We start from the raw sequence: 21621 nt of genomic DNA on the forward strand, positions 1-21621 counted from the left end.
ACCAATTCTCCCAGATTATCTGAGTGGGCTCCATGCAATTACAAGGGTCCCTATAAGTAAAAGAAGGCAGGGCAGTCAGTGTGAGGGTAATGCAGGTGGAGAAAGACTCGACTGGCCGTAGGTGACTTTGAACGCAGGCAGGCAGTGGACAAAGCTGGAAAGGGCAAGCAAACAGCTTCACCTCCGGAGCCCCCAGAGAGGAATGCAGACCTGCCTACATCTTACTTTTAGCCCAGGAGGACCCACTCTGACCTACAGAACCACAACATAATACACTTGGCCCCGTGTGAGCACTAATTTACAGAAACAACAGGGAACTCATATGATGCCCGTATTTTCTCTGCATTAAAGAGCAGAGGCTAATGTCTGCACTATCAAATACTTTAGATTATTTTTTTCAAATATTTTGTTTATTCATTTGAGACACAGAGATACAGAGAGAGAGAGAGCATGAGCAGGGGCAGAGGGAGAGGGAGAGGCAGGCTCCCCACTGAGCCAGGAGCCTGATGTGGGGCTCAGTCCCAGAACCCCGGGATCATGACTTGAGCTGAAGGCAGACGCTTAACCATCTGAGGCACCCAGGCGCCCCTCTTTAGATTATTTTAAACACTATTTTTCCTCTCCTTCAGCAATGCCACAGGCGTTTTTAAATCCTTCAAATCATGAGTCATTATTCTTAGACTGATAACCAGCTGTAGGAGAGGTGACTGTAATAGTCTGCCCTCTGAAATAAGACTTATCTTTTTATTCAGAAATATTTTATTTCATTTCTACTATTTTTGAGCCTGTATTCTAGAAACTGGGAAGGGGGGGCGCGGATTATCTTTAGTCTTTAAAAGATAGTTACCTGGTTTTTATTAGAAATTTTATTTTTGTTATGGAGAAAGACCTGGATAGGAATTTCAGCCACGCTTGGATAAAAGTCTGGCTCTCCCTTATAGGAGTTGACTTAATCTCTTTAAGTCTTTCTTTATCTAAAAAGCAGAAACGACAATATCTATTTCATGGATCATTTAGAAGATTTTAAAAGAGCTACTGGAAACAAAGCAGCTAGTGCAGGGACTAATGCAGAGAAACTATTCTACAGAGAGAAATAAGCCTCCATCTCTTCCAATAAAATACGATAAACCATAGTTGGCTTATTAATTTCTTCTTGCCAGATTCTTCTTTACCTGTTTTGACATAGGAAACAAGAGTGTGTTTCTTTCTGGTTGTGTGTGTCTGTGTGTGTTTGGAGTCATGCATGATAATTGAAGACTGCCTATCTGACATTAATCACTACAGGAAATTGCATTTCCAAGACATGATTATTTTGTTTGTTGGCTTTTCTTTTTGTCTCTTTATTTACATATTTTACCAGACTTATCAACCATTGCTTCTATTTAAATAAAACAGCTTTAGGCTAGTGGTGCCTGGCTAGCTTAGTTGGTTGAGCATCTGACTCTTGGTTTCAGCACAGCTCATGATCTCAACGTTGTGAGACCAAGCCCCGCATAGGGCTCCACGCTCAGCTTGGAGTCTGTTTGAGATTCTCTCCCTCTGACCAACCCCCCCCACCAGAATAAGTAAATCCTAAAAAAAATAAAAATTGAAAAAATAGCTTTCGGCTTAAAGTATACTTTTTAAGTGTACATAAAAAAACACAAAGGTCATTTAGTGGTATATTCAAGTATAACTATTTGTTCTCAGCTATGATTCTGCATATCAGGCTCATAATGTCAGAATATTTTATGTCAAATATTGTATAGTGTCTATGTTTCTCAAAGACAGCTTTTCCAAAATGAGTTCTGTAATTTGCAGTCTTGTCATGTGAACAAAATATGGATATTTAATAAGACACTTTTACTATATTTCTAATATTATTTCATTACTACTTAAATTCTCCTATTTGCAGGAAAAAGTGTATTTTCCAATACATTATTTGATATTCCCTATACAATATCCCATATGTAAACAATTTTCTTTTATAATTCAATGCTAGAAATTTTATTTCTAAATTCTGTGGCATTGGTATTCTTCTTCCTTCTGATGGTAATAGCTATGTTGCTAATACTTTACCTCTCTGGACAGTCAGGAAGCTCTGAGTCATATTTGAAATAGTGAAGCCACCATGTATTTGTTCATCTAATCTAGTTGGCTCTGCATGATTACTACCGTGTTACTGATGAGAAACCGTTGCTCAGAGAAGATCAGTAACCTGTGTGAGGTCACACAGCATACATGGGTTATTCCTGGGATTTGGCCCAGACTCTGTCTCCACGTTTGTGCTTAAACTTGTTATTGCCCAGTTCACAACTGTAACAGTTTTATTGGTTCTTATGATGCGGGAAAGCGAGTTTCTGGTCTCGTGGAGTTGAAGAATGAATCTCGCCGACAATGGAGAGTGAATAAAGCGATAGAAGTGTATTAAGTGAAGATACAGAAAAAGCTCTCCAGAGTGAGAGGGGTTTCCCGACAGGGTTGCCAACGAGGCCTCGACTATATGACCCATTAAAGTCCCAGCCCTTAACGCAACCAATCGAGGAATTGGCTGGGGGTCTGTAATTCCCTCCTTACTGCCCAAAGTATTCTAGTAAAGCCCAGGAAACATTGGGCTCCCTGGGTTTTGATCCCTGGCCATGATTAAACCTAAACTGTACCTAACAGAAAAACTTATATTACCAAGCAACAAAAAATGGGGAAAAGATCTTCCTCCTGAAAGTTCTCACGAAAAGACATTTTTAAATAAAAAAAAAAAAAAAAAACAACCTTGTATCTACATAGGCAACATTCTTCCCCTGTATGACAGAGTCAGCGGGACCACCGAACCCATAAAATTCCCAGGTGCTTAGAGAAGGAATGGCGGAGGATAAAGACGACCCTGAGCTGAATCCCTGGTTAGAAGGACCTGCTGATCGTCGGAGACTGGCAGGACCTGAGGCGCGAGAAAGCCCTTTAAGAAAAGCCAAAGAACAGAAAGCAGAACTGGGCGCGGGTAGGCCAGCGTTCCCTTCGTTTGAGGAAGGGGGATTGACCGCACCTTTCTCCAGAAGCCTGTCACCTGAGACTGAAGAGCTGCGCCTGCGCTCTGCGCCTTTCACTGGCCGACAGGTGCCTGGTTTTGCTGTTTCTAAGAGGGTCAGCTAAGGGAGACACGTCTCCCAGGGAAGAAAACAAAAGTCCGCTTTTACTCACCCTTCGGTGGAAGGGATGCCGGGTCTCGGCACCAGAATGATGCTGGAGAGCGAGGAGTCCCAGAATGAATCCCTCGGACGACGGAGAGTGAGTAAAGCCATAGAAGTGTATTGAGTGAAGGTAGAGAAAAAGCTCTCAGGAGTGAGGGGGGTCCTGGCCGGGTTGCCAACGAGGGCCTTTAGGGTTGGTCTTCTTTAGAAAGCTAACCAGGGAACTTAAATCCTTTTAACATTTTTACTGATACCACCGCAGAGCAGGGACTAGAGAGAACCCCTTCAGTGGCTTACTTCCTTTTTAGGGGCTGGTTATTCTTTGTTGGTCACAGGTGATTATCATAAAAGACACCCCCCCACACACACGCCTAGGGCTGGGTGGTCCTAGGGCAGGGTGGTCCGGTTTATTCCCTCATCTCTGGTTTTCCCACACCCCAAGTTTTTGGGATTTCTGTGAGCCTGATGACACAGCCCCCTATCTGTCTCTCCCTACCTAGCCCCACCTGTCCCTTACTTACAAGGTCCTATATTAAGTTGCTTTGTGGGGAGAGAGTTTAATAGACAAAAATGAATTAAAACAGTGTTTATTGTTTATTCTGGATGGAAACAGTGCAGTCCTAATTACTGCCTTGCAAAGCCTCTAAAGGCATCAGTTTGGTCTCACAGGAGTATAGCAGTAGCAATGAAAAGAAACAGTATTGCATTCTTAGCTTCTACTTTTCTGGTTAGTGTTTACAGAGAAACTTAAGTTCATTAAATGTTCCTAACGGGAAAATACGTTACATGGATACAAAGCCAAACTTCAGTTGGTATTGAGAATATTACTTTCTGATTATCTCCCCGTCACTGTTGTGGTAAAATTGTCAATGTCCTCATTTTCGTGGCTACAGGACTTAGCTAAAACCAAGTATATATTATAGTAATCTGAGTGTCAGTTTCTGAAGCCAGTAAATAGTTATAGGCACTTAATTCTTTAATTCGGTTATTCACCTTTCAGCAAACATACACAAAATGTATGTTTTAGATACAAGCAGTTAAAATCATGCAAAGGCTAATTAAATCAACGTCAAAGCTCAATTACAAAACTATTAAAATGAACCTCAAAATATTCAGTCTCTCTTGCTGCCTCGCTACTGAAAATAGTGTGTATAAATATAACTACAATTCTTGCAGAGCAGAAAGCTGAGAAAGAAGCAGTGGTTTTTCTCATTCTAACATACTTATTAATTCATTTTTCAAAAGCATGTAAATATATTCCTGCAAATTCCATCTAATGAACATACCAAAACATATTTATTTCTTCCATGCTTGTTTTTTAAATCAGAGCCTTTTTTTTAACTGAAAAACTATCCATAAACCCCTTAATAAGATCAGATTAAGTTCTTATCTTGTATACTAAGTTTTTATCTGAGATGATCCTTTTGTTCTTAAATACTACATTATCTAAAGAATCAGTCTTTTATCTGGCATTTAAGCGAGGGAAGAGGGACGCAAGAGGAAATTAACACTAGTGTAAATACCATAAATCCCCAGTCATTCCAAATAGCCCTTAGACTTAGGAAATGATTTCATCAGTATTTTCCTGGTATTAATATTTTTAAAAATCTGTTATCTTTAAGAGAGGTACTCTTAATTGTAACAGCAACATGGAATTGTTTGGTACTGTGATTTTGTTTAAGGGCTTGAAATATATGATCTCATTTCATTTATGGGGATAAAATAGAGCTATTCATTGTATTTAAGTGGATACTAGGTGGGAGGTGGTATTAGCGATTCTGGTCTAAGTCAACATTTATTGAACACTTGCTGTGTGGAAGTCACAGTGCTTCTAAAGAATTAGTTTGTCAGTCAAGCATATACAAAAATAGTATCAATGGAAAGACAGCATAAAAAGCTCTGTGTGTGTGCGTGCGCACGTGATTTCCTGAGGAACTAATCACTTTTTTGGCACCAGCTGAATAACAAAGCAGGCCTGGTATTCCAAACATTTTGCAAGTTCTCTGCCCTAGAATCATTGGAGAATATATAAGCCATTTACCCTCATTATGATACATTTCAAAAAAAAATCAAATGCAGTAGACCGTGAAGAATATATAACACTAAGAAAAACAGTCAATGCCTCCAAGGTTTTAGAGTCTAGTGTATGTTTTCTAATCAGACTAAGCTCCTGTAATCCAAAGGATGACAGTAATTATTTATTTGGTGTATTTATCATTGATAATTAGAGATGTGCTTGGAGCTCAGAGCATTTCAGATGGAGGCAATGTCAAGAGCAGAGGCCAACGGGCAGTAACAACATTGCAGGTGAATGGGATCGAACCCCTGACTTTAAAGAACTCAACCAAAATGGGGACAGCCATGGTATGATTAATTTCAGCTTGTTTTGATGGGGTCCCACATTAAAGACGTGTGCATGCAGGTAGATTCTAGATAACGGTGTCATTATATATCCACACAATGTTTCCATTTATCTTAACTCCTCTAACTTCTCTCTCTCTCATTTTACATTGGGGTTTTTCCAGCTTCATCACTATCCGCAGTTTGGGCTGGAAATTTTTTTTTTTTTTTTTTTTTTTTTTTTTTGCTGCGGGAGCCTGTCCTGTACATCACAGGATGTTTCTCAGCATCCCTGGCCTCTACTTACTAAATTTCCCTACCTACTCTCCCCCAAAAATGTCTCCAGATGAGTAAAGTCAACCATGGCCGAGAACCATGGCTTTAATTCCTTGGATCACCATCCAGAAAGTCTTTTTTGAGAACCCAGTGCAATGTAGGCAATAGGTTTGTCGTGTGCATAGAAGAAACAGATTGATCTTGAGGATACTAGGGGCTTCCTGGGAAAACTAACAGCCCAGAATTAATTATTGAAAGTAAAGAAAAAAAATAATAATTCCAAAGTAAATTGGTCTAGAAAAACATGGAGTCAAGTTGAAGTTAATGGTATTTTGAAGGTCACTCACTCTTCTGAACACCTTTCACTTTGGTTAGATTGCCTAAGGGAACAGAGGGCTTATTCCCTGAGGTTCTGTTTTGATACCTCCTTTCTTTCCTGAGCTTTACTGTTAAGTAGTTCTCTTTTCTCTTTCTGCAAACTAAGGAGGTATCTCACATCCTCTCACCGAGCGGTCCCTTCTGGAACTTCTTGGCTCACTGAAGTTCAAAGGTGCTACCCAAAGAAGAGGTTCTCTCCTACAAAATTGGAGGAAAAAAAATGTCAATTTGGGGCATGGAAATGAGGCACTGAGCCCCCAAAGTGCATAGAAAGAGTATAATGTCTTTAACCAAAACACATGCCAAAAAAATCCGCCCCCCAGCTTGTAATGCCCTTCATTCCCCTGTGGGGCTCCTCCCAATCTTCGAGTGGTCTCACCTGGAAGGGGAGGGCAGGTGATGTTGCTCTTCTCACACTGTTCTCCCATTTCCACTTTCCTGTTTTCTCTCTGCCTTTTTCCGTTTCTGTTATGTGCTTCACATATCCTTAAATAAAGGATATAGTGTTGATGAAAAAAAAATTGTGCAAATACTCCTGAACAGATAAAAAGTGGATTTTCTTAAAGGAATTTAAATCAGAGTTGCTTCCAAGTTTCTGCCTTTGAAATCATCAAAACCCAAATTCAGTAGAAGATCAGGATATAGCCCTGAGTCCTTACACAAGTGTTGTGAAAGTATGTAACCCAAGGAAGCTTCTCGTGTCATGCACATGGCACGTCCATGGGTTAGAACATCTAAGTGAGCGACATTCTGGGGATTAAACCACCTGGATGTATTTGATTTATTTTGTGACTCCCCAGTATTTATTTTACAGACTTTGATTAGACCTATCAAAATTATTTTCCACATTTATTCAGGTATAATTGAGAAATGAAAATTGTTAAGGTGAACAATATGGTGGTTTGATATACGTATATATTGTGAAATGATTTACCACAGTCAAGGTAGTTCTCGAATCCGTCACCTTACACGGTTACCGTCCATTGACTCACCTGTGCGCGCATGTGTGCATGTGCATGTGTGTGTTTGCGTGTGGTGAGAACATTTAAGATTTACTCTCAGCAGATACAGGAGGCAGTATGAGAAACTACAGTCACCGTGGTGTCTACTAGAGCCTCAGAACGCGGTCATCTTGTCACTGAACATTCGTCTGTTTGATCAACACCCACCCCCCATGTCCCCCACTACTCTACTCTCGTTTCCATGAGTTTTACTTGTCCCCGTTCCATGTGTAGGTGAGATCGTACAGTATTTGCCTGTCTGGCTTAATTTGGCAAAATGCCCTGCTGCTTAATCCATGAGTCCCCCTCCCGCTTCATTTTCTACCTTAGGAACTGTATCCTTAAGATATTCTTTTATCTTGTGACCAGATCTGACCCCTGACCATTAGACGACGTTTCTTAAACTGGGAGCAGGTAAATTGCAGGCACATAAGGCAACACTGTGTTTCAAGCAACACATTGTAAACTCATACAATTTATTATCCTAAGGGAATGACTGGACTGGTATCATCACCAGCAAAGGCAAAATTCTAAAATGTATTGATCAGCGAATGTATTTATGTGTTTGCTTGCTCAGTAAAAATGTGATAGAGAGCGGGCCATCAAATACATCTATGGTAACTGGGGAGTCCGGTCATAAACACTGCAGTAAAGTCATCCAGGAGACGATTGAGGGCTGTGCGGGAATTCAAACACGGCGGTGGGGGGTGGGGAAGAAATGACCCGTGGGGCGTCAGTGAGGGTGTCTTGGCCATGGCTGGTACCTGCCAGGTACAAAGGCTCTTTGTGAGAAATTAAAGAAATGCGAGGTGTTTGTGGCTGTAATCTTTAAAGTGTTGTTTGAAATCATTCAAAAGCGTTGCCAGCAATATATCTCAAACTTCTTTTCATCCATGTTAGGGCACACAGATGTGGCCTCTTCCCAAGGAGCAAGAGGCAACAGCAAGCAGATGTCCATATGCTTACATCCTATTGTGCCATAATGGGTTCCAGTCTCAGCCCAACCATGTGCCAGAGAGAACACAGGCCAGCCCCTAACCCCGTTCTCATGTCAGTTTTCTGTGTGAAGCTGAGTATAACAATAGTTGCAATAATAGCTCCGTCTCTTGGATTGTATTCTTCTGTACATCTTGGAACAATACCCACTACATACCACCCAGTAACCATTAGCTCCCAGTATGGAGTTTTAGCTAGACATAGGAAGACCATGTGAAGATGTGAATCTGGCCTTACATTCTTCAACTTCTAAGGAGAAATAAGGAGCTATCAAAATAAGAAAATGTTTATGTTGGACAGAGTCATAAATAAAATGAAAAATATTTTAAATAGGTTCCTATAAATGTAAAAAAAAAAGAATTATACTATGACCCACCCTTTGGTGCTGTGTTTTTTTTTCCTATTTCAATAAAATTGTGGGGGGCTTCTAGCTGGCTCATTGGGTAGAGCGTGTGATTCTAGATCTCAGGGTTGTGGGGGTCAAGTCCCATATTGGGTGTAGAGGTCATTTAAAATAAAATCCTTAAGGGGTACTGGTGTGGCTCAGTTAAATGCCTGCCTTCGGCTCAGGTCATGATTCCGGGGTCCTGGGATCGAGTCCTGCAGCGGGCTCCCTGCTCAGTGGAGAGTCTGCTTTTCCCGCTGCCCCTTCCCTCCTGCCATGCTCTCTCTCTCCCAAATAAATAAATAAAACCTTTAAAATAAAATGAAATTTTAAAAAAATTAAATAAAATTGTGATCACACACAACTCCAGTATGAAATGCAGTAAGGCAGTAATGATTATGATAAAGTTATTGGGTATAAAAATAGCCCAAGATGAAACTTACATGGAACTCAACAGCAAACAAGTAAATGAGTAAATATAAAATACCTATAATATTTTCTTTCCATTTCTTTTCCAGGCAGATGAGTTAGAAATCAGTTATGCAGTTCAGTAGCACAGATTTATGATCCAATTCCAGTATAATTTTATTAAACTACAGGGTTGTTAGGCAAATATTTTATATCAAGAGGAGAAACTAACCCATATCATATTGAAGATGTTAGGAGGCAAGAAGAGCAACCAATAAAAAACTGAGAGAAGTAGATATGTTACATAGACGTGTATTTTTTAGTATTATTATTAAAGTTTAAAATGCCCAAACCTAGCAAATAAAAATTACAAGAAAAATTCAAACAGGAATTCAGTCCTGTGATTATCATCCCATCATCATGCTTGCTCTCCTCATATAATTTATGGCCTGGAAATACTATCACAATTTATTTTATGGTTTATTTAAGGCACCAAGTGAAATATGGTTAAACTCTATCAGTCTCATAGCAAATATGGACTTAAGCACAATTGATATGAAAGCATGATATCTTACATTTGTGAAATGAGTATTTTATAAAAGGAAATCTTGAAAAACTTCAGTCTGGTTAAAGCAGGATGAATTATTTTACAGAAAATTTACACTCATTGAATATCATTAGTGTAAGTAGATATTTACCTAGATGTTGCTACGGATGTTAATTTTAGAGATTTTTAGTAACTACTGAACTGGTATTTTAAAATTATATTACTGCAGTCTCTGGGAATTTATAAAATGCATACATGTAATATGTTTATTAGCATGTAAGAGTCACTTTAAATTACAACACTGATTCTCACATTATTTTCCCCAATACTTAAGGAAATACTTTTTAAAAGATTTGCTAAAGCACAAATTGTTCCTGATGGCATCATATGTTTGTGCCTGGGCCTTAATCTTCTGTCGTCATTATATAAAGTGTCAGGAGAAAAGCAGATAAATCTCGGAGCATAAATTTATTCCTTTACAGTGGATCAGCCTTCACTTTCTCAAGTATTGCCAGTAAGGACCATTGCTAATGTGGTCATTAATTAAGAACATAAAAAAAAAGTTTAAAGGTGATATTGTAGTTTGGGATTCCTTTTGTTAAAACATATTAAATTGAGAGCTGTTAAGTCCTTTGATTCCAGAAATAAAAATGGTCCGCTAATAAGATGAAAGTGGTGTTCATTTTGGCGGAACTAGGCTGGTGGCCAACCAGGGTGCAGCTCAGAGCCCCCCAACCCTGCGCTGCAGGCTAACTCTGCCATTAGCCTTGCTTCCCTCCTGGCACCTTCTCTGTTGACCTCGCACACCCTCCTCTCGATTCCGACTCCTCCAGGTCAGGGATGGCGAGAATGAGACAAAGAAGAGGGAAACTAAATGGGTAACAGCCGGGTAGGGTTAAAACCTCGGGGATGATAACTCTCTTGAGTCTCTGACCTTTTTCAGGCAAGCAGAAAGCAACCTGTTTCTCAGTTCTCTCTAAGCCAGTGTAGGTTACTCCTTCATGCTTTCAGTCAACACAGATATATTGTACACCCACGATGTGCCTGCCGTGCTAGTGGATCGGTGTTAGTTGTAGTTGGGATATGACAAAGCAACAACTTTAGGGTATCCCTGATAAATAATTTGTAGCTCAATTGCCCTATATTTGATCCTAACTAAAATATATGAGAAAAGTTCACGTTGGTAAGACATCAGAATACTTTTATCATTTCAATCTACTTGTTGCAAAATGATTACCCACTTAGTGCACATTTTTTCTGGATTGTGAGTTACTTTCAAACATTTTTCTTAAGATTTTATTTATTTGAGAGAGGGAGAGAGAGCAGGAGAGGGGAGGAGAGGGAGAAGCAGACTCCCTGCTGATCATGGAGCCCAACACGGGGCTCTATCTGAGGACCCTGGGATCGTGACCTGAGCTGAAGGCAGATGCTTAACCGACCGAGCCACCCAGGCGCCCTGAGTTATTTTTATATATCAGGTTCTTTGTAAGGGGTCATTCGTGGACTAGTGACAGGTGCTACATTTCTCATTAAAGGAATGATGATTGAGGGGGTGAGATTCTAACATTTGATGATGAAATGTGTTCTTTATGGTATATTTAGTATGGTAGACATCACACACCAGTGTTGATGAGTCACAGGATGGTGATCTCTCCAGCTACATCTTTTCTGTGGGTGAACGACAGCCTGTAACATATGATTAAACTTGGTTTCTCATTGTGGAAATAAGCCCCTCACCCAACTACTGTTTACTTTTCACCCTAAAATTTAAAAAACATTGTACGTTTTTAAACTGAAAGAATATCGTTGCTAGTTTTATATTTAAGGAAAAAAATACTGTTTTTAGTTGATGCAGTTTGTCTTATAAGGTGTTCATAGGTTGGTGTCACTTTGGTGTAGTGGGTGTTGTGTGTGAAGTGTTTGTGAGCATGAACAGTTGAATTGTTTCGTTAAAATTAGCAGAACGCAATACTTTAGTGCCTATTAAATCAAGTAAAATGAATTACCAAGACATCGTAATTAAAAGAAATAACAGCAACTTTACATTATTATGCCAGAAACATCATTATCCATGTCCTCTGTGGACCTCGGGTGATTAGACTTGCCATTCAGGAATGACTTTCTGATTTAAGCCATTTCCATTGTTTCAGAGAAAAAAAAGAGAGTATAATAAGTATTTACTCCAGTGCAATTTTTCTGGTGAATAGCCACCAATTAAAAATATATTATTTCTTACCCTCCAGGCAATACGGCTAAAGTGTATATTGAGATTCAGGATGAAAATGATCATCCCCCAGTGTTTCAGAAAAAATTCTACATTGGAGGTGTATCTGAAGATGCAAGGATGTTTACTTCTGTGCTCAGAGTTAAGGTATGAGAAAATTTATTAAGATACGGAGCTAACGTTAAAACAAAGAGCTCAGACTTTGCAGATAAAGTGTAACCATGTAGTTTGTATTGACTGAGTACTTATTCATGGTGTTTAAACAAAAGTCTGAAACTCAGAGATACATGGGTTTAATTAGCCAAACTGCAGATTAGTTATGAGGCGGATACTGTGCAACTTTTATGTTTTATTTTTACTACGAAAATAGGAAAAATTACTTATGATAATTTACACTAAATAAGATATTAAATCATTAAAATATATGGCTCCCAGTAAATTTGTATGCTTCTTATAGGTTTAATTCAGAAAAACTCCAAAGATTTGTAAAGTGGAGTTTCTAGTGGCAAATATAAAATTACTGTGTTCTAATTGAAGAAATAATGTACTAAATTATTTTTTCTGCAATATTTTTTAAAATTCAAAATCTGAAGCATGTAAAATATAACACTGCTAATTTTAGCACTTTACTAAAAGTTAAAAAAAAACCCAGGTATGTCAGAAAAAAAATCACAATCCTACTTAGAATTTTTTTTTTTAAAGATTTTCTTTATTTGTCAGGGAGTGAGAGAGCACGAGAGTGGGGTGAGGGGCAGAGGGAGAAGCAGACTCTGCACTGAGCGAGGAGCCTGATGTGGGACTCGATCCCAGGACCCTGGGATCATGACCTGAGCTGAAGGCAGATGCTTAACCAGCTGAGCCACCCAGGCATCCCAGCATTTTATATTCTTAATTACAGTTATTTTTCTGAAGGTATTTTTAAGAGTATTTTTTAAGTAGCATTAATATACACACATAAAACCTAAATTTCCCTGGGCAAATCCAACTGTTGGTTGCCTCTAGTTTCACTCATGATCAGTTAGTTGCCTTTCTCTTGTTACCAGGAGAACTGCGATTAGAACTCTTCTTACATATAGCTTTATCATCTTATGCGCACGAAATACGAAAGAGGAAAATCAAGCAAATGAACATGTATAGTGTGTTTGCAAAACAGCTCCTTCATAGTGCTAAAAACTGACTCCTGATCTGAGTCACCCCTTAGAACCAAAAGTGGTCCACAAATGTGTCAGTCACAGTATATCTAAATCATATTATGATGAGCAAGTAAGAAGCAGCTCCAAAGGAGTTGATTTTTATCCCTATTTTACTTCGTCCCATGAAGTGTGGATTGATTGAGGTCATTCATCTAGTCAGCAAATTTTTCTGAGTCCTCACAGTGTGTACTGTTCTTGAGGTTGAACATAGAGCAGTTCAAAAAACAAACAAAAACAGAGTTATCACTCCAGTACTACAAACTAGCGAAAGAAACAAGTCACCGATGAATAAAACTGGTAGCTATTTAATACAGAGTCCTGTGGTCTAGAGCAAGACCTGTGGATTCCTAGGTCAGGGGCGTGCTGCTCGTTCCACTGCTAAGTCCCCAAGGCTAGAGGGAGCTTGGAGGTAAGCAAGGCTGGAAGGCTGTTTGGAGATGAGATTGGAAATGTAGCCCAAAACTAGGATATGGGGTTTACCCTCAATGTGTTAGGAAAGAAGTCTTTCTTTGAAGGGTTTTGTTCAGAGCCATGACATAACCCAGTATAAGAGGATCATTCTGGATGTTGTGCAGGGTTAGCGTGGGGGTGGTGAACAGTGTTTTCAGGCAAGAGGACCCACAGAGCCCCGTGTACTACTTTCCCAGAGAGAGACGTGGCAGTGGGCTGGACCTCGGCGGTCGGCCAAGGAGAGGGTCAGGAGGGAGTCAAAGACAGTCGAGAGGATTTGCTGACAGATTATGTGCGGGGCATGAGAGAAAATCAAGAATGAGCCTGAGGTCTTCTTCCCCATCCCTCTCCCAGGTACTGCAGTAGCAGAAATCGTGAGTTCCTTCTTGGAGAGTTTTAATATGGCAGGGCCGTCACAGGTGCTGATCTAAATTCAGGGACGAAATCGTGAGCCAGGATGAAATCACCTAGAATATGCGTGTAGACAGAGGGGTCCCCAGACTGAGCCCTGGCACTCACCACTTGGACATCAGGGAGAGAATCCTTCTGAGGACACTGAGAAGTCGCCGCCACGAGGGCACAGGAATGTCAGGAGAGCGCAGTCTGCACCCTGTGAAGAGCAGAACGGTAGGAGAGGGAGCGGTCAAAAGTCAGATGCTGCAAATTAGATTGCCCGGTGGATCTTCCCCTGACCGTTTATGATAATGAGCACATTTGTAGTGGAAAGAAAGAAAAATAAGCCAAACTTGAAAATATCCCATTAATAAAGTGGATTTTTCAAGAGGCCTATAGATGCCTGTAGTGAGATACTTGTGAGTGATATAATCTGATGATGGCATGTACTTCAGAGGAATTGGGAGAAGGTGGCAAAGGAGGTGGAATGACATTCTAGAAGCCTTCATTCAGACAGAGAGACACCTGCCATCTGTCTGTCCCCAGGCCCTGTGCCAGGTAAAGTATGGGGGCCGCTGTCTGGGACAGCCGCCGAAAGCCATGTCTCCTGGGGGCAGGGCGACAGCATGGGGGCGAGGAATCCGAAAGCAAAGTTAACAGTCCGAGAGAAGGCTGGATATTAGGGGATATTGGTAATGATGGACCATGAACTGCAGGGGAGCCCTGGGAAAGTCTGGTGGCAGAGGTGAGGTGGGAATCTGGGTCATCCTCGTGTGTAGAGGGCTGTGGGGGCAGGAGTATCTGGGTGGTGACAGGTGCTTTGGAATGAACACGTGGACTTCCTGGGATGAGGTAGAGAGGCTGAGACTGGTCGTTTCTCCAGGAGGACTGAGAACCCTGAGGGTCACCCCACCCTTCGATTTATCGGTGGGGGGGGACTCATGCCAGGGAGAGGGGTTCTTTCCAGGAAGCGAGCTTTATGCAGTGTAACATTCCACATGAGGGAAAGAAGGAATGAAGAGAGGAGGGGGGAAGGGGAGAGGACTTCAACGGTGTATCGATGCAAGTCTGTGCTGTAGTAATCAATTCTGTTAGGAAAGCACCAATTGCCGCGTGGATTCAAAGGAAGGAGACATTTCATTTGGTGAAAGAACATGAACACTCCCAGAAGGATGAAGAATTTGAGTGGCACTGAAGGGGGGTTAGATTTTCTCCCAGGGAAGCTTAAATGAGACAGAGCCGGAGCATCTCAGCAGAAGAAACAGGGAGCCAGAAGCCAGAAGGAAGAAGCGCAGAGTGTGTCTGTGGAGCAGTGATCGGAAGCAGGGAGCTCGGGAGGTGATGGGAGTAATAAATCTTAACTGGTGGACACTTGGAGGAGCTACCTTTAGCCTTGACGCCTGGAATCTAAATTTAAATTTAAATCTAAATCTAATTTTTTAAATCAGAATTTTAAAAATTGTGTAATGTATAGGATGGGGAAGAGGAAACATACTATAGAATTGACTAAGAAAGGTGAGACTTTAAAATATAGGTGGGAGCACCTGGGTGGCTCAGTCGGTTAAGCATCAGCCTTCGGCTCAGGTCATGGTCCCAGGGTCCTGGGATCAAGCCCCGCATCGGGCTCCCTGCTCAGCGGGAAGCCTGCTTCGCCCTCCCTCCTGCTCCTCCTGCTTGTGTTCCCTCTCTCGCTGTCTCTTTCTGCCAAATAAATAAAATCTTTAAAACAAAATAAAATATAGGTGAATAAGACTATACTCAACTAGCTTAAAATATGGAGAGTGGATTGAGGGCGGTCCTAAAAATATGTGAAGGTAAAGGCAACACAATGAGAGTATTATTAAAATGAATTCTGCAATATAAGTGATAATAAAAAAGTTGTATATATATGTTCTGAAGCAGCATATCTAATATGCTTAGAGACTGGTTCCAAGTTCCTTTTTTAGAAAATATATATTGCATTCCTAGCATGTGCTGAAAATAAGGAGGCGGACAAAAAAGACTCTCCCTCTGCCCTTACAGAGTTAACATTCTAATAACTAGACAAAAGAGTAAATAAGTCAGTCTTTCATTTATACAGACATGTAGAGATTTGGTTTCTGGCTCAAAAATTTGAATGTTCATGTCACATTCAAGTACTTCTTAGGTTGTGTCAAAAGGACACAGAACAAAAGTATTAATTTGGGAAAATCTACAACATTTATTATGGTTTCATGTTGATGTCTCTGTCACCACTGGTCCACCAAACTGATTTCCATCGGTCACAAGCAGTTATTTTATTGCAGGGAAAGCGGGAAGAAAATCAATAGTAATTTCTCTCTCCAGTCTTTGATACAAGAATTAACATCAGTTAAAAGGATCACCTTTAGTATATACCCAAAAGAATTTGAAGGCAGGAATGCAATCAGACACATGATTGTTGGTAGCAGCATCATTCACAATAGCTGAAAGGTGGCAACAACCTGTTTATCCATTAGCAGGTGCCTGGATGAACCTGATACGGTGCATACCTGCAATAGAATAGTACTCAGGCTTACAGAAGAAGGAAATGTTGACCTGCGCTATATCACACACAAGCCTTGAAGACAATATGCTCAGTGAAATAAGCCAGACACAAAATGGCAAATGTATAATTCCCCTCGTATGAGGTTCCAAGACAGCAAAGAGAAGGGTGGTCTGCCAGGGCCAGTGGGGCGGGGGACGGGGAGTTCATGTGTAAGGTTGCAGAGCTCCAATTTGGGAAGGCAAAAACATGCCAGATGGGAATGGCGGTGATGGTCACATGAGAACGTGAATGTACTTAAGACAACTGAGGTGTACACTGAAAAATGGTTCAAATGGTAAATTTTATGTGATGGCTATTTTAGCTCAGTAAAGGAAAAATCCCAAAGGGAAAAGGGCATCTCCAATGTTGGCAGAATATGAAAACTGTTCCTCTCAAAACTATTATTCCTCAGTGGTACCCATCCCTCTTAGCTTGATGTGAATATGAATCTTACATTCAGCTTCAGAAGTAAAGACTTGTTTTCATCTGTTTATTTTTATTGATTATATAACTGTGGATTTTAACATTTTGTTCTCCAACACATCATCATTGCTCTCAGTATTGGCTGCAACTATCTGGCCGTGATGCTCTCAGCCTGTAGGGAGTATGTACGTGTCAGAATCTACAGCACCTTGTATGTTTAAAAAGCCACCAGGAGCTCCTGGGTGGCTCAGTCCGTTAAGCATCTGCCTTCGGCACAGGTCATGTGATCTCGGGGTCCTGGGATCGAGGCCCAGGTTGGGCTCCCTGCTCGGCGGGGAGTCTGCTTCTCCTTCTGCCTCTGCCCCTGCTTGTGTGCGTGCTCTCTCTCTCTCTCTCACACACACACACAAATAAGTAAAATCTTAAAAAAAAAGAAAAGCCCCCAGGAAATTCATATGCCCCTAACTTTGGGTCAAGACCATTAGTTGAGTATCACTTACTGAAATGTCCTCTGCTAATGAAAAATGACTGATAAATTTGGTTGCATCAGAATAACAGACCGCTGTAACAGAGATGCTGTCAATGATGAAAAGAAAAGCAGTAAGCTAAAAGCAAATATTTTGCAACATACATTTTTTAAAAGTCGAAGAAGCAGTGTCCAGAATACAGAAAAAAAAACTGTTCAAAAACAACCATGTAACCAATGAAAGCAAAGTTGGAAAAATTCATGAGTATTTGAAATATTACTCATAATTTTCTGTGTGAGCTAAGTAAGATTAAGCTGGACTTTTGAACATTAACATTTTTGGTCCTTTTTGTCCTTTGGAAAATATTAATGAATACACCTTACTGATAACAATAGCTGCCATTTGTGTGTCTTTATTATTTTTCTGAGAACTGTGGAAAAACTCATATTTTAGCCTATGGAACAAGCAAACAAATAAATAAAACACCTACCTCTACAGTGGGTGTAGATTATTCTTTATTGTATTGTTGGGGAAAATGGCAGTTAGGAAGGTTAAGTAAATTTCCAAGCATCTCAGCCCATAACCAGTGAAGTGAGAATTCAGTTTGGTTTACTTTTTTAAAGGACTTTTCTGGTAACTTCCAGATCCTCTGCTTCCCATGGGAAGTGAGGAGTAGAATTGTGGCAGAAATGGAATGTTGGCAGAAATAACAGAACATATTAAGTTTCTATGAAAAATTAGGAGGCAATTAACAAGGCAACTAATTGCTTCTCAAATTGAGGTGGCCTCTGTGAATCATGATTCCCTCTATTAAAGCAACAAATCAGGTCGGGTTTTAGAAGCACCGCTCAATTTAGTAACTAATTTTTCCAGCTTAATGCGTGTCTTTTTAACTGCAACCAAGAGCCTGACTGCAAATATAGGGAGAGACCAAGTATGATCAAGAAATCTCTGAGTTATGAGGATATTTTCCAGAAGTTAGTGTAATAAGTCCCTCTCTCTACAGATTGCAGATGAGAAAAACTCAGTGTCAGAAAAATTGAATTAAAATGTTGACTTGATGTCTACTGAATGTCAAAAAGACTATGAATATTGCATCTTTGAGTTATTAGAGAAGCCAGGTTTAAGAAAGTTATGAACTAAAAATACGGTTTTGAAAAAGCGTCATCAAAGGAACAGTTCTCACTGTCAAATCCTTAATTCTTTGTTACGTTTTCTCAATAAATGTTGAGACATGGCAAGAGGATTTAGCAGGATGATGCTGTTGAGAGAAGAAAGTGAAGGGCACTGTAGAGGATGCAGACGTCCTCAGGGGCAAAGCGTGGAGAAATCCGCAAGGTGAACAGTGAAGGGGGCAGTAGTTTTTGCTTGGAGTCAGGTTGGTGCTTCCGAGGGCTCCTGAGCCCCAGCCCTGTGCCTGCTCACGCGGGTCTGGTGGAAAACAATTCCAGCACGTTAGTGAGGGTTTAGCGTGTTTCCCCAGCGTGGCATCTCAGACTCGCCCCGTGCCTGGCTCAAGTCCAGGAGGATACTAATAGTGATGCTGGGTACTCTAAATGCTTCTCAGGAACTAACTCATTCATATTCCTCAGGAACTCCGTGGGGTTCTGGTATTATTCTCGATTTATGGATGAGAACGCAGAGGCACAGAAATAGTATGTTACCTGCCCACAGCTAGTCAGGAGAGCCATCAGGACGCACAGCCAGCTCCCCCCACAGAAACAGCTTTCTGCCGCCTCCCAGGTGCCAGAGCGCAGGGCTGGCTCAAATACCTTGGACTCAGTCCCAGAAATTAAATCTTGGTGGGGTGTTACACTTCAACTCTCCCGGCCACTCTTGTCTTCTCTTATGCAAATATTGCTTTAGGACCTGGTGCCTTTTAAAGCCTTTAACCATTTCTGATAGTTCTGTGTTACTTAACCTTGGAAAAATAATGGCATGGAGGAAAAAAATGCCAAATGCCCTGAGAGAACTGTTATATTTGAGAGCTACATTTGAAGGTCAGTCGTGTGGATTACTTAATTCTGAAATCCAAAGCACCGTGTATGTCTCAGTTTTTGTGGTTTGTGTTACTGGAAGCCAGTGGATTATTTTAGGAGCGTTTTCTCCCTAGGCGCTCTATACAATAGACCTGTTAAACAAGTATCAGTCCGAATGAAGGTCTCAAAAAATACCGATTTTGATTCCCCTTTGCCAACTATGGGAAACACAGCTTTATACGAACACTGTTCAAGAGGCACAAGCCCATTGCCTTCTTGGCTATGACCCTATAACTGAATTACTATGTGTTTCATTTAGAACTTAGACACATTATATTTTAATTATGTATTTATGTGTGTGTCTTCTCTACTATAATTCAAATGTCATGCTTCCCCACAAATTTAATGATGTTATAGACGTATTGTGCCTACCACCTCAAATTGGTGTTTGTTTAAAATTTTATTTGTTTTTACATATAGCCATGTCTTTTAGCCTCTTGAATCAGGACGTTCCATGAACTATGTGAACAAATTATGGATTTTCAGATAAGTAGAAATACTCTTTCAGTGAAACTTTCCAACAACACTCAAGAGTTACAGGATCTCTCATTTCCCTAGGAATTTCTCTTTCTTGCCAAAATGAAGACTTAGGTTTGATATCTCTTTGAATTTCAGGCATCCATCATACTTTTCCGTTTATTTAACTCCGATGGAGACACGAATTGTCAAGAAAATTGTTTTTTCCTAACAACTGGTATGCTTTTGTTACATGGTCTTGGATTATGTTGTAGTGAATGGTGTTTTCCTTTTGGTTTGTCTGCTGGAGACTTAAAGCCAAATATTTGATTGATCTTTAGCAATTTTAGAAGGTGAATGCAATGCACATGTGGCATGCTAACTTTCTCTCTGGTTTCCTTGAGATGCTCTGCTTTTATTCTCTGTCATCTTCCCCTTTAATTGTTTTTATGTTATTAAACCTTACGGAGTTTCAGAAACAACCTCATACCTATTTTGGAAATCTGTGGGGTATATGCAAACAAATGATCACTAAGTACTCTAAGAGTCCATGCCTACATTTTTTTTCCCTTGTACAAGTTGAGATATGTAAAGTTTCTGATACATAGCATTTGTCCGTATTGGTATGAACAAGTATACAATTAGAGTTTCGTTGTTACTGGTATAAATGGACAAAACCACTGCTTTCCTTTGCTGCAAGTGGACTTTCCAGATAAAAGAATTTTGCGTATGTAAGTTTTATTCTTTCTCTTCTCCTTCTGTATACAAATCAGCCTTTCTATTATCACAGAAGGGAGATCTAAAATCTTCCATTCACATGGTAGTAACTTAATTTACACTTCTTGGCTTAATTAAGAACTGTCTTGATTTCTGTGGCTTAAAATAGAAAGGGAACTATTTTTTCCAAGCTATAAGTGTCTGAAAAATCAGGAAGGTTTTGGGTCCTTAAAACTAGATGAAAGGTGGCTCTCATAACTGGCAATTTCCTAAAAGTAGAGAGCTTGAGGAATTTTTATGGGTCTTAAGCCATTGGACATGATATATGACAAGAAAATACTTTATTCAATGAATGGCCAAATCATTTTGTCTTTCCTAAATTCATTGGTGGCTCATATATTTCAAAGTCTTATCACTCTCTACTGGGATTAGAAATTTATTTAATGCCTGCATGTCTTTCAGATGATTAAATGCAAAACAGTCCAGGGTGTGGATATGGAACATCCTCTTTTGAGTGAAGCTTGCATTTTCTTGTAGGAGATTTTATCTGTTGTAGGGTAGTAATGATTGTGTGTGTGCTCCCATATTAGGTTTCAAGGATCACGTCTTCTATCATCTGGTAGGAGTGTTGACACTCAGCTTAAAAATCTCAGAATCCTTGTGAAAATGAGGATCGCACTGCCAAACACAATTCCAAAGACGATTCAGGCAAATAAGAATCACTTTTGTCTGAAAACGTCCTGTAATTTATTGAACTTCTGTTTAACTTTGTGTCGTCCCGACCCGACACAGAAGACCTATAACACCAGTCGAAGCAAAAGTGATAAATCATCTTTTTAAAAAGTTTTATTCATATCTCTCTAAATGCATTTATTTTGAATCGCCTATTAATATTGCCAGTAAGAAGAGTAAAATACAAGGTTCCTTTAATATGTATTATGAAGAAAACTTAGGTACTAATAAGTCATAAAAAATGGCTGATTCTTCCTAGTAGTTTTAATACACTTTCCTTAATGAAAACCAGCAGGCCTAAGTTAAGATTATGTACCTAAAGAGAACATCATTTATTTTGGTTGATTCATAAGTCATTGTACATCTGAGAGGTGCCGGAAGAATTAAATTTTTTTTTCAAAGGCAGAGAAATGTCTCAGTTCACAAAACAACATTTTAATGCATAGGAATAATAAAACTGGAAACTAGAGATTCCTATCAAGTAGAT

General features: G+C 40.0%; 1 protein-coding gene across 1 annotated transcript in view; it reads left to right on the forward strand.

Annotated features, from left to right (window-relative positions):
- PCDH15 (protocadherin related 15) overlaps nt 1–21621 on the forward strand; it is a 1343394-nt gene that overhangs the window by 1235293 nt on the left and 86480 nt on the right. Inside the window, exon 28 of the mRNA XM_035724230.1 lies at nt 11739–11866. Within this exon, the coding sequence (XP_035580123.1) occupies nt 11739–11866 (128 nt within the window). The remainder of the gene's footprint in view (nt 1–11738; nt 11867–21621) is intronic.

The sequence above is a fragment of the Zalophus californianus genome, chromosome 15 (assembly GCF_009762305.2).
Source record: "Zalophus californianus isolate mZalCal1 chromosome 15, mZalCal1.pri.v2, whole genome shotgun sequence".
In the NCBI taxonomy this organism is placed as follows: domain Eukaryota; kingdom Metazoa; phylum Chordata; class Mammalia; order Carnivora; family Otariidae; genus Zalophus; species Zalophus californianus.